The sequence below is a fragment of the Fusarium sambucinum genome, chromosome I (assembly GCF_050947815.1).
Source record: "Fusarium sambucinum isolate potato_lamoka chromosome I, whole genome shotgun sequence".
Classification (NCBI taxonomy): domain Eukaryota; kingdom Fungi; phylum Ascomycota; class Sordariomycetes; order Hypocreales; family Nectriaceae; genus Fusarium; species Fusarium sambucinum.
This window is the reverse complement of record NC_139294.1, coordinates 11,940,911-11,952,987: the sequence shown is the minus strand read 5'-3', so window position 1 is coordinate 11,952,987 and position 12,077 is coordinate 11,940,911. Positions and strand designations below refer to the sequence as shown.

Below are 12,077 nucleotides of genomic sequence, written 5' to 3'. Positions count from 1 at the left end.
GATCGAGGAAGAAAAGCAGGTCACTCTTCCTTGCGTTCCAGTATAAATCATCAATATCTGTCCTAAGATCACTGCCCAATTTCCTCCCAGATCATTTGTCTCCATTATCTTTATATGTTGTTGCATCATAACACACAAAAAGTGCACCATGAATTGGGTCTGGACTCAAATCGAGATTTTCTATTCTTCTGACCGATATCGCCCTGGGTGTTATAGAGTACTGGTCTCCAATATAGAGTCTCGGCTAAGGGACAAGGAACCGAGAACAGTCAAGGATCACGTCCTTGTGTTTGCGCTTGGAGTTCAGATACCGACTCGTAGCCATCGGATTGGCAATATCCTTTTTAAAAGAAAATATAGGTGCCAATTCGATTTGCTTAAAGATTCGATTGTTTGAAACTTACCTATTTCATATATGATGAGACAATATAGGAAGGGATATTTCTTGCTTATCATGCTATATATAAGGACCCTTAAAGTTAAATTATTTTAATTTATTAATTTCTATACTTTACTAATAAATATAAATAAATATAAGTCTAAGCCTCTTAATAACTCTAATATTTAATAAAATATCTATATAAATTAAAAACTTATTATTTTAAAATAAGATTCTCTTAATAATTAAATTTTCTATTAAAAATATATATATTAAGGTAATAATTAAACTCTATAATAAGGATTATATAAAAGAAGCTTTTAAGCTATATATATAATAGCTATTTCTTTCTCTTATAATTATTAATTTATTAAAATTATATTAATATTAATATAATAGTTAATTAATTATAATTCTTTCCTTTTAATTTATAATATTAATTATATTATAAATATAATATATTTACCCCCTAGTTATTTAGCTAAATTATATATACTATTAAAGCTTAATAGAAAAAATAGATTTTTATTATAATAATAATTATAACCTTAAGCCTAAGGCTATTAAGGCTATTATAATATTATTATTAAGGGATTTTAATTTTATAAAAAAGGCCTTTTTAATAAGCTAGGATTTTAACCCTTTTAATTATAATAATACTATTAGGCTAATTACCTTTAGTTATTAAATTCTTTTACTTTTATTAAAAGAAAAAGAGTTTAATAAGAAAGAAAAGGCTAAGAGATATTATTTCTATAAAGAGCTAGGCGCCTTAATAAGGCTATATAAAAAGCTAGAGTTAAATAAAAAACTAAGGGCTAAAGAGGAAAATTTCCTTATAGCTATAAATATAAGGTATATCTAATAGTAGCTAATTTACTTAATAAGGCAGGTTATTTATATTATTAATATCTTTAATTAAAGGGTTAAGGTTATTAATATAAGACTATAATAATAAATACTATATATAGAGGTAACTAGAAAATAAGGTAAAATTAAAGGTTAATCTAGGGTTCTATTAAAATAATTTATAATATTAAATTAAAGTAAGGCTAAATCTAGAGGCTAAATTTATATAATTAATCTAAATTATATATAGACCTATTATCTTAATCTACCCTACCCTAGAGAATAATAAAGTATCTTTAACTGTGTCTTTAACTGGGGCGAATCATTTTAAAAGTCATGGAAAAACATTCGGAGCGCTTTCTGACGCTAAGATTAACAAAGATAACTAAACTTGGATTAGTCTCATTCCTGTTCAACTCAACACCATCATTACCACTGACCTATGCGCAAATACATGAGCAAGCGCCAGAGGCCATGCGACTTCTGTCGCTCTCGTAAAACGGCCTGTCGAATTGATACGGAGCCCCCTTGTAAATCGTGTCAGCAGCATGATCGAGTGTGCACCTTTCAAGAAGCCGCCAAACCGAGGAAGAGGCAGCAAACAGCCAGTAACGAGATATCAGGATCTGCACCAGAAGAATTTATGGATGGCGTTTCTCCATCGTCAGAGGCCATGGCCTCAGAGCAAGACATTGACTCACCGGCGTTAATGGCTCCCTTTTCACACATTGATATGCAGTTTTTCCAAGACCTGAACATGGACAGTGCGGAATATCAGTTCATGTTCCAAACGCCCAACGATAATTCTTTGAGCACAGAGCCTGTACCAAACGATAAGCTATCGGATAGCGTCTATCCTCTATTAGATGGTAACCAAGACCTACCTCCGGAAACCCTCGGTGCTACGGGTGATATGGATCCTTATCTTTTACAACACTATCAGACAGACGACCACGGCACTCTCAAGTTTAAACAATTGGCTATACGCTCAGTCAACAGCGATCCACCTGTTCAGTTTCTCATTCCTCATGCATCACTATTCATGCAAAGTCGACAGGAAGCAGGGCATCAGCCGATTCGAACATCCGACGCTAGACAACAACTAGAAAAGACCATTCCTCAAAATATAGGCAATAATTTAATCCGTCTTTATCACAAGTTCATTGCGCCTCATTATCCAATTTTCTCAGAAGAGTCACCTCCGGATCCTGCAAAAAGCTCCCCTTCTCTACTGGCGGCTATTTACTCCATCTCCTTGCCTTTCGCTATGTATGATGACCAACTTTGTATCGACATGGCCTATGACCCACCCAATGCTAAGAATCTAGCTGGCCTAATCAACACCAGTGTTGCGTCTGAGATCCATTCTCCAACTATTGCGACCGTGCAAACTCTGCTCTTGCTTGTCGTCAGGCCCTCTTTCAACCCCCTGGTATCAGACTCGTCGTACCGATGGACAAACATGGGAACCCTGGTTTCGGCGGCAATGAATATCGGTCTACATCTCGATCCTACAACCTGGAGTATTCCGCTGGCTCAAGCATACGCAAGACGTCGGCTATCATTCTTTGTCTACGCCCTTGATAAATGGCTAGCAGCATCCCTGGGAAGGACGCTGTATATCAACAGATCAAATTGGCTAGTGGATGAATTGAGTGTGGAGGATAGACATGGAAGTAGTCTTGACGCCGCGCAGTGGTCACATATAATGACGTACTCAGCTATCACCACACACCTTGCTACAATACTCGATCGTCTCTAGTAAGTTGTATCCCCGGCTAGTATTTTATAGTATTGGTTCTTACGATTAGCAGTTCTCTCAGGTCGTCAGCAGTTGGACAGATCCCATATATCTGCAGTATAGTGAATGAGCTTTCCAGCATGCGGGATACCATTGGATCGGCAGAATCTACTCATGATAGTACAATGCCTCTTATTGGCAATGAGCTTGGCTGTCATTATATAATTTTTCTGGCTCTACGCGCCACTGTCCACTCGAACTCATCTACTACTATCGATACGTCAGGCCAGAACTGGGAACCCCGGGCTAGCTTCCGGATCGCGCTTGAAGGATTCGTCGGCTTTATTGATAATCTCAAAGCCGAGGGACCTGCACGGCACTGGCCACCTTGGTGCCAGGGTGCGTTCTCATCACTACCCTTTGCCGTTCTTTTCATGTTTGTATCATCCCCAACTGTTGAAGAGGCATCATTTTGGCTTCAGCTACTATTGTCAATTCGGAAGCAGCTACGACTAAAGGCAAGCACATTCGAGGTTCTTCGTCTGGGTTTATTAAGGATTGATGCGATATTCTGGCGTGGTATAGACAAGGTTTTTAAACTGGAGCCACATGTAAAACTGGCCTTGAATGAGGTCATTTAAGTCAATCATGCTCAGCCATCTATTTCATCAATCTTTTTCACAACATTGCCTTGGCTGGTAGCACACTCAATATGTCCTCAACACTGTCAACGGCATCCAAAGCCATACCATAGCCTGCTTGAAAACCCGTACCACCGGCACCGTAGTTGTGCACAATCGGACGCTTTACTCCATCAATGATGATCTCGTCTCTCTCAATCCGTGCACCTCCCTCACGAGACGGACGAATACCAGCAAACGCGGCGAGTACTTCGACATCATTTGACCTTAGCTCGGTGCTGAGCTCTGTTGTCCGTGCTAGAATCGACTTGCTCTCAGCGTGATAAGTTGAGCTATCACTATTTACCATGTCAGCCAACCAGTTTGTCTTGTGGATCAAGTGATAACTCACTCTATGCCCTTTTGCATGTACCCTCCCAAGACAACATTGCCATTTGAACCAGGCCTAGGGATGATATACGTCTCATAGTCTTTACCATGACGCATGATGTTTGTGCTGACCTGTGGAGCCCTTGCCAGTAATACTTGTCCTCTTGTTGGGTAGCATTTATCATCTTGAACTCCCGGGAGCGTCCTTGATGCATTTCCCGTGCAATTGAAGACGACTTTTGTTGCTGGGTCTGCAAACGCGGCATGGATACTGGGAAGTTTTTGCCTTATGAATCAGACGCCGTATTCGTTTTCCAACTTCCCGTAAAGGTATCGACAATGTGCCGGGGCATTGACTGTGAGAGTAGTAAACGCACATCCGAACTTGACACCTTTAGGAAGGTCTTGGGTGGGCAAGATTCGAAACTTGACAGATTTTAGTATCACAAAGGAACAAGACATATCTCCAATACTAGAGGTCACTTACGTCGTCAAGATATTCTGCCATTGCCTTGATTTTGTCATGGGGTACATTGTCATCCCAAAACTCGACCGAAGGTGTCCTTTTGACAAATGATTTATCGGGGCTTTCGGAAGCAAGACTCTTCAAATGTGTGTAACCTTTTCGGTCCCATTTGATAGCATTGGCATCGGTACCAGAAATAGCCGAGAAGTTGCAACCAGCCCTAAAATGTATTAGATATGTACTTGGCAATTGCTGGTTGGACTCACCATGGTGAAGTATATGACGGTGCTGTATCACCAGGAAGATGCTCAGCAACGACTGTGATGTTCTTCCCATATCCCCTCTGTGAAAGGACAAGGGCGACGTCTAAGCCAATGATCCCTGCGCTAGAGCGGTTGTTAATAAAATAACAATAAAGTCCCAAAGATCGAATGGACTATACCCAACAATAACGATACTATCTGAAGCCATCATAGATAATATTCAACTTGTGTAAAATTAAAATGGAAGGGTAAGTTATGGCCTGACAGTAAGTCTGAAGATACTCTTCTAAATATCTTGATATCTTGTCGGTTGCTTTCCGTTCGCAAACCAGACTAGGGTAATTGTGGCTAGTCTCGGCCAACTCTTATCGATGGATCGGCATCAATTATGATTGGCGGCGTTCATCAGCGGAGATAGATAAAGGATAGATAAGGATGTGGGTCTAAGTATGGTATGTCTAGGGTAACATGATGGTATTATTAAAGACCGTATGAATCCAATCAATTGAGGCATACATGTATCTAAGCAGATTTCTTTGAGAAGGGATTTTTCGATTTGAATACTGTAGATGTTCCTGCTTAATCTTGTATATCGGACAGGTGAAGAGTATTGGCTTGAGTGTAGCATTGAATCCTCATGAATACGAAAGGATAACGTCTTAAATTGGAAACTGTGTTACTCCTCCATGAGTTGACTACATTTTAAGCTAAAAGTGAAGAAATAAAAACATTTCTTTGACTGTTCTTTTCTCTATGAACTCTTAACTTGTGTTTCAAGACTTATGAACATCCCTTAATAATGTTGCGGTATCCCTAGTGAACTCGAAGCTCTTTGTCATGCCACGCTCAGGATGGTTATAATGACCAAACGCGTGAGGACACCCCTTGTATCTCTTGGCAGTAACATGATTACCAGCATTCAAGAGCATCTGTCCATACAATTCGCCCTCATCGCGTTCAAGGTCGAATTCTGCTGTCACGATATGTGCTCGAGGTAGACCCTTGAAGTTTGGGGCAAGTACTGGGGTCATGATCCACTCATTATTCAAGATATGCTCAAGCTTGTCTACAATCTCCCATCAGTCTCAACCCTATTTCGGAGTAATAATGTACTTACCAGCATCTTGGCTAACCCAATACTTCAGAAACCACTGCTCTCTACCTAATGGTCCCCATGGTACGTTCTGTAACTGTAACACACTCTCATAGGGACAGTTTTCTGTTGTGAGTTGCTTCATCTTGGGATTGCAATAGCGCATATCTATCGCGGGAACGATCATTAGATGTAACTTGATGTCGATCCCCTCATCGCGAGCAAAGTGAGCAAGGACTGCTGACATGTGGCCACCGGCGGAAAGGCCGCCGAATGAGATACTCTTGGGATTGATGTTGAGTTGTGCCGCATTGTTCAATACCTGGTCAAGTTAGTGGATGTATATGGCAAGGGTGACTGGCATACCCATTTTACAGAGTCCCAACAATCATAGATGGCAGTTGGATACACATACTCCGGACCCATACGGTAATCAACGTCGATAATCTTGATAGATGCCTCATTGCACATGTGTCGACACCAAGCTGCTTCCGAATTGAGACCACCCAAGACCCAACCACCACCGTGAAAGTTAATATGAACAGGAAAAGGCCCTGGTCGCTCGGGCGAGTAGATTCTAATGGTGATCTCACCCTCAGGCTTCGTCACGGGGATTTTTCTGTCCTCGACATGAAAGACTTCAGGGCCTTCGTAGGTAGGATAAGTAAAACTGTACTTGGCCGGGTCGAGTCGGTACTCCTCGATGCTGACTTCATCAGCTCGAATCGTGGAGCTACCATGAGTATTCCATAGCTTTCTCCACTCTGGGTCAAGACCTGGGTACTCATCATCTTGTATTTCAAGGCGCTGCAGGTGTGGCAACGAGGTGGTAACCTCTTGGACATTGGTAGTGGTTGTGATAGACATGGTAGAAACTAATAACAAGGCAATGTTTCATTGAGTGAGATTCACAATCATTGAAGAGGATTAAAACAAATGTATTAGTCTCTGAAACCTGGAAAGCCCTTGATCCACTTTGCCATGTCCTGATTCGGGCTCAGTCGTGATTGGTGGCGTTCTGAAGGCCGATCTTGAAGACCCGCAACCGCTATCTACCAAGATAGGCCTGCGAACGCCGCCTATCAGAGACCGTGACCAAACCCCGCGTTATCAGTTCGCCCCGTAATGAGTCTGGGGTATTTTCTCCAATTCACCCATGCTTATTTATATATGGATCTCGGCAACCTCTTTCAAGGCCATATTGTGCAGTCACTAAACAGCTGAACTTTGTCTTTTGACCAACATTGACCACGATTACTCGACATGGTATCTGAGATCAACATGGATTCGAAAGGATCTGATGCCAATGCGGCAGATACGAAGAGCATCGCCGGGGCTCAAGCCCATTGGCAAGGTCTGAGGAGGGTTCCTGATAAGTTACCCAAGATTGCATTGCTTATTCTGGCCGTCGAGGTACACAAGACATCCGAAAAAACATGACATGTACCAAGTGTTCAAACTGACAGACATGATCTAGCTCGGCGAGCGATTTACATACTTTGGCCTTTCGGGTCCTATCCAGAATTACATCAAGTCAGTTAACACTCTTATGACCGGGTCCTTTTATCGCTGACGATATAAACTACAGTAACCCTTATGATCCAGGATCCGATCTGCCCGGAGCTCTTGGAAAAGGACAAGCCGTTGCTACAGCGCTCGGCAATTTCTTCAAGTTCTGGGCCTACGCATCAACAGTCATTGGTGCCATCATTGCTGGTAAGAACCAAACAAATATTTCCCTTGGTTACACAATAAACTGATACATCATCTTACAGACCAATATCTTGGAAAGTTCAAGGCTATTTGTTGTGCATGTGTTATTTACATCATCGGCCTCGTCATACTTGTTTCCACATCTACTCCAACGGCCATTCTGAACAATGCTGGTCTCGGAGGTCTGATTGCTGCGATGGTCACAATAGGTCTTGGAACGGGTGGTATCAAGGCTAATGTTACACCCATGTGTGCTGAGCAGTATCAGCACTCGCAACCTGTTCTCAAAACTCTCAGGTCTGGAGAGGAAGTTGTCGTGGACCCAGAGCTCACCGTGCAAAGACTTTTCATGTGGTCAGTTGGTTCTATCTCAGTGTACAATAGATAGACTAATAGCTATGCAGGTTCTACTGGGTTGTCAACATCGGAGCCTTGTCGCCTCTCATCACCGTCAATGTCGAGGCCCATCACTCATTCTGGCTAGCATACTTGATTCCTCTTATGTAAGCAATCCTTAATTGTCGGCCACGATGTTATGTGCTAATCCTGACTATTTCAGCGCTATTGTAATCTCGGCAGGCGTTTTTGTATCGGGCAAAAACAAATATGTGCGAGTTCCCCCAGTTGGCTCTGCTATCCTCGACGCATGCCGAACCACCAGCATCGCGATCAAGGAAAATGGGTTTGACAATGCGCAACCATCAGTCCTCATAGATCGGGGCCATAGTGAGATGTACCCTTTGGCTAGCCAGGAGAGATATACCGATCAATATGTTGGCGATGTCCAGAGAGGACTCAAAAGCTGCAAGGTAATATTATAGCGATGTTACTATCAAGATTGTGCTGACAATCAATGTTCAGATGTTCCTTTTCTTCCCCTTTTACTTTATCTGCTGGAATCAGATGTGGAATAATCTTATTTCTCAAGCTGGGACTATGGCACTTCACGGAACACCGAATGATCTCTTGCAGAATCTTGATCCGATCGCCCTCTGCTTCTTTATTCCTTTCCTCGACTGTAAGCTGAAAAAACAACCCGGACAAGTATGTTGCTAACTATTGCTTAGTGATTGTTTATCCACTCCTTCGAAAGTACAAGATCGACTTTGATCCAGTCACACGAATCTTCATGGGCTTCATGTTTGCTTCCATCTCAATGGCCTACGCAGCAGTACTCCAACACTACATCTACAAATCTCCCCCCAAGAGCATACACGTTTGGATCCAGGCGCCAGCCTATATTCTTGTGGCATTATCTGAAGCTTTTGTAATTATTACCGGACTGGAGTTAGCTTTTACCCAGGCGCCCAAGAAGTACGTTTCTACCCACCTCCTACCTAATATACTTGAAAGTGCTGACTGTACTACTAGCTTGCGATCTGTAATATCTGCTCTGTTTTGGTTGACAATTGCAGTCGCTGCAGCCATATGTATTGCTCTAGGAGCAGTATCGCAGGACCCATATCTTGTGTGGATGTATGCTTCAGTTGGTGTTTCTGGGTTTGTTGCTGGTTGTGCATTTTATGCTTGTTTCTATAAAGGCCGAAAGCAACGGTCTCGATCTGATGATATTGTTATTGAAGGCACTCCAGGAAACTAGAGTGACGGTAACTTTTACTCTTAAATAAACGTGAAGGACTATCATACAAATGAGATATACCGAGAAGGCACGTATAGGTATTGGCCATGATGCCTTTGTTTTGTGAATTTAAACGAAAACTCAAAATAACACTCTCACGATCGAGACATAATGAGATTATCTTACCATTAAGTGAGGATGAGGAACCCAAGTCGCCCATCTGATCACCGACAGCACTGTGGGTGGAGCCATGAGGCACATTCTTTAATGTGAACTCCAATGACTCAAAATCGGGAAGCTTGTATATACTCCTGGACTTCAAGTCTTATACTCTCAAAAATTTAGCTAGTAAGTAACTAAGCAGAGTTATACTGAACTATAGCGCTACATTATTTACTTTATTAAGTTATGTACTTCATGGTATACCCTGACGAGAGTGATCTTACTTTCGGTGTATTTGATCATTTATCTACTTCCAAAATGAGACCATCATTCGCCGACTATACTATTTCTACCACCTCTAGTATAGAATAGACAGTTTGAACCTTTTATATACAAGTTTAATGTAGAATACTATAACTAGAGTAACAAATATTTATGATAGTGATATCGATTAAAAGTTTTACAGTATGGTAATACCAAGGTAAACTCGATATTTATAAACGCTCAAGAGTAGTGTTAGCCGATAGCCGATAGCCGAACTCGTAGCTAGTAGACATCATGGAACAAAGAATATCAGAATGGCTCATCTTCTCAAATTCGCCTGATTACTAACGCTCCTATAGTAACATAGCCTGCTTCTCCAGAAACAACACCTTAGGCCAATCTTCTATCATAGTTAAGTTCTTCTCCCGGATATTGATTCTGTTATCAACCGATGCAATTCTAAGCTCCCAGCCCTCACACCCACCTTCTCCATTCAGAGGAACCTGTTCATACCATTGATGGACGCCATAGGATTGTTTTAGCCTCTGGATTAACAACGTTTCTAAGGAACACCAGGCACGTGTGTAGAATGTGTCGTCGACAAGACTGATTACGGCGTTGCACTATGCAAGAATCATCGGCAGAGCGTGGACACCCGACGAAGAGTCTTTTTGGTTGATGCACGAATAGTCCTTGAGAGCTGTTAGCAACTTGTAACTGTAGGTAGGGGATAATGCTCAGTTTTATTACCACCCAGATGCCAACGTTTGCCCTGTCCACCTCTTGATGCTGTTCCAAAAGTTGTTCGATTGCTTTCACCATCCGGCGATATTGAGTGTTCGCAGTGTTATCAGGAAGCTGAGATGAACTCTCAATCCATCTATACGAAAAGAATATAACAAAAGCAGATTCGGTGTCCTTGTCATTGGAGTTGACAAGCAGCCGCGCTGAATCCTCGGAGTACGTCTGGAGGCAGCCAAACCTCACGAAATCTTGGTATCGCATGAACTTAAAATTATCAAACTCATTTCTCGTCCACTTATCTGCAGCGAGTGCTTCAGAATACACCAGCCTCATCTTTCTGAAACATTTAGGCTCGCTCTGGCTATGAATGAGCACTGGTCGTAGTGTTTCTTGAAATAGCTTGCGATAGCCACGTCGAAGTTGTGCTTCATACCGCAACTGTTGGACTTTTGATGTGCTGTATGTTTGTTTAAGCCTGTCCATCACGATCTCTTGGCTCCGTTCATCATTGTTAAATACGGCATAGTCTAGCGCGGAATAATTGTGCTCGTCGACAAGACTCATACTTGCGCCAGCCTCGACCAGCTGTCGTAAGAATTGACGGTGTAGTTCTGAAGGCTCTTTACATAACGAAATCGCGGCCGTGCATTCGTTGTCTCGATCGAATTGCTCCATCGCTTCTTGACGCTGACCCCCTGATAGAAGAGCTCTACCATAGAAAAGTCGTGCCGAGGCAACGACTGTTGGATCCTTCGACTTAGTGACATTTCCGCCAATAACTTCCTCGGCAGTCTCGACTGCTTTCTTTCCTGCATCTATAGCAAGTTTGATGTCGCCTTTGGCGGCATGGCAGAGTGAGAGACGACCATGACCGATGCATTCCAAATTTTTAGCCATTCGCATCTCGTCTCCAGCTTCAGGGCCAATTGTTGCCTTAAGACTTTTAGCGCGCTCAACCCGCTCATTTAGTTGCTCGATTGCCGTGTCCAAAGATCGAAGAGCAAGCTCATAATTGACAATGGCTAGATTTCCGACGGAGCGGCAAATTTCACGTTCGAATTCGAGCAATGTTGCCTTTTCGTACTGTGCCTCGAACATAGCTTTCGCGTCGCCAATGCGGTTCAGATAACGGTATACCACACCTAGTTCGCCAGTAACCTCGATATAGTGCTCGCAACTTCCCATGTCTTTAAGCGCCGCTTCCAGGCACTTCATAGCCATCTCATGTCTTCCAAACCGTCTATATGTATATCCAAGTTCGAATTGCACCAGTTCTCTGTAATGATTTTGATTCGGTGGACCAGATGATTCACATAGTCTCAGTGCCTCTTCGTAGACTTTATACGCATCTTCGGTCTTGGAACACAAGTTATAATCCCGGCCTTTGTTCATTAGTCTCTTCCACTCGGTGTCGAATTGGCGGCCGGTGGATGTCAGATCGTTTGGAATCGGGAGCAGAGCGCAGAAATCTTCTGCGTTGAGGAGTACCGGTGGCTCTTGCACAGCCTCTCTGGTATCATTCATGAGGTCATGGACCGCCTTGTCCATATTGCGATTTAGGGTGCTAGCTAACTTGTAGCGTAGTGTCGCAGTAATGCTATACTATTTGGATCGAATAATAATTTTTGGTGCAAAGAATGGCTTCGGCCCGGGGCTTATGGTAGGACAAATGCGGGAATTAATGCGTCACGCATCAGACTTTTAGTATATTGGCGCGATAATATCATCCCTGAGGCAATGCGGGGAACACATTTCTATGGTAAGCGACATGGCTGTTGCAAGTCCAGAGCCTTTCTATTTATTCTTGGGGAACT

The 12,077-nt window shown here is 42.5% G+C and overlaps 6 protein-coding genes across 6 annotated transcripts; 2 read left to right on the top strand and 4 right to left on the bottom strand.

Annotated features, from left to right (window-relative positions):
• Positions 1-1,901: 1,901 nt before the first annotated feature.
• On the top strand, positions 1,902-2,990 carry FSST1_006629 (fungal specific transcription factor domain-containing protein; the record flags this gene model as incomplete). Its single annotated transcript, XM_083233016.1, has 1 exon — positions 1,902-2,990. One exon carries the CDS (start codon positions 1,902-1,904, stop codon positions 2,988-2,990), a length of 1,089 nt encoding a protein of 362 aa, XP_083090059.1.
• Positions 2,991-3,647: 657 nt separating this feature from the next.
• Positions 3,648-4,096, bottom strand: FSST1_006628 (FAD-dependent oxidoreductase; the record flags this gene model as incomplete). Its single annotated transcript, XM_083233015.1, has 2 exons — positions 3,648-3,948; positions 4,002-4,096. 2 exons carry the CDS (start codon positions 4,094-4,096, stop codon positions 3,648-3,650), a joined length of 396 nt encoding a protein of 131 aa, XP_083090058.1.
• A 177-nt stretch (positions 4,097-4,273) lies between these two features.
• On the bottom strand, positions 4,274-4,916 carry FSST1_006627 (FAD dependent oxidoreductase; the record flags this gene model as incomplete). Its single annotated transcript, XM_083233014.1, has 4 exons — positions 4,274-4,405; positions 4,467-4,665; positions 4,712-4,831; positions 4,888-4,916. The coding sequence occupies 4 exons, from the start codon at positions 4,914-4,916 to the stop codon at positions 4,274-4,276; spliced, it is 480 nt and encodes a 159-aa protein (XP_083090057.1).
• Positions 4,917-5,481: 565 nt separating this feature from the next.
• Positions 5,482-6,668, bottom strand: FSST1_006626 (Alpha/Beta hydrolase protein; the record flags this gene model as incomplete). Its single annotated transcript, XM_083233013.1, has 3 exons — positions 5,482-5,774; positions 5,826-6,123; positions 6,168-6,668. The coding sequence occupies 3 exons, from the start codon at positions 6,666-6,668 to the stop codon at positions 5,482-5,484; spliced, it is 1,092 nt and encodes a 363-aa protein (XP_083090056.1).
• A 396-nt stretch (positions 6,669-7,064) lies between these two features.
• FSST1_006625 (POT family-domain-containing protein) lies at positions 7,065-9,114 on the top strand (the record flags this gene model as incomplete). Its single annotated transcript, XM_083233012.1, has 9 exons — positions 7,065-7,214; positions 7,279-7,334; positions 7,390-7,517; positions 7,577-7,868; positions 7,919-8,017; positions 8,074-8,323; positions 8,376-8,532; positions 8,582-8,828; positions 8,886-9,114. The coding sequence occupies 9 exons, from the start codon at positions 7,065-7,067 to the stop codon at positions 9,112-9,114; spliced, it is 1,608 nt and encodes a 535-aa protein (XP_083090055.1).
• A 1,028-nt stretch (positions 9,115-10,142) lies between these two features.
• Positions 10,143-11,811, bottom strand: FSST1_006624 (tetratricopeptide repeat protein; the record flags this gene model as incomplete). Its single annotated transcript, XM_083233010.1, has 2 exons — positions 10,143-10,211; positions 10,270-11,811. 2 exons carry the CDS (start codon positions 11,809-11,811, stop codon positions 10,143-10,145), a joined length of 1,611 nt encoding a protein of 536 aa, XP_083090054.1.
• Positions 11,812-12,077: the final 266 nt, after the last annotated feature.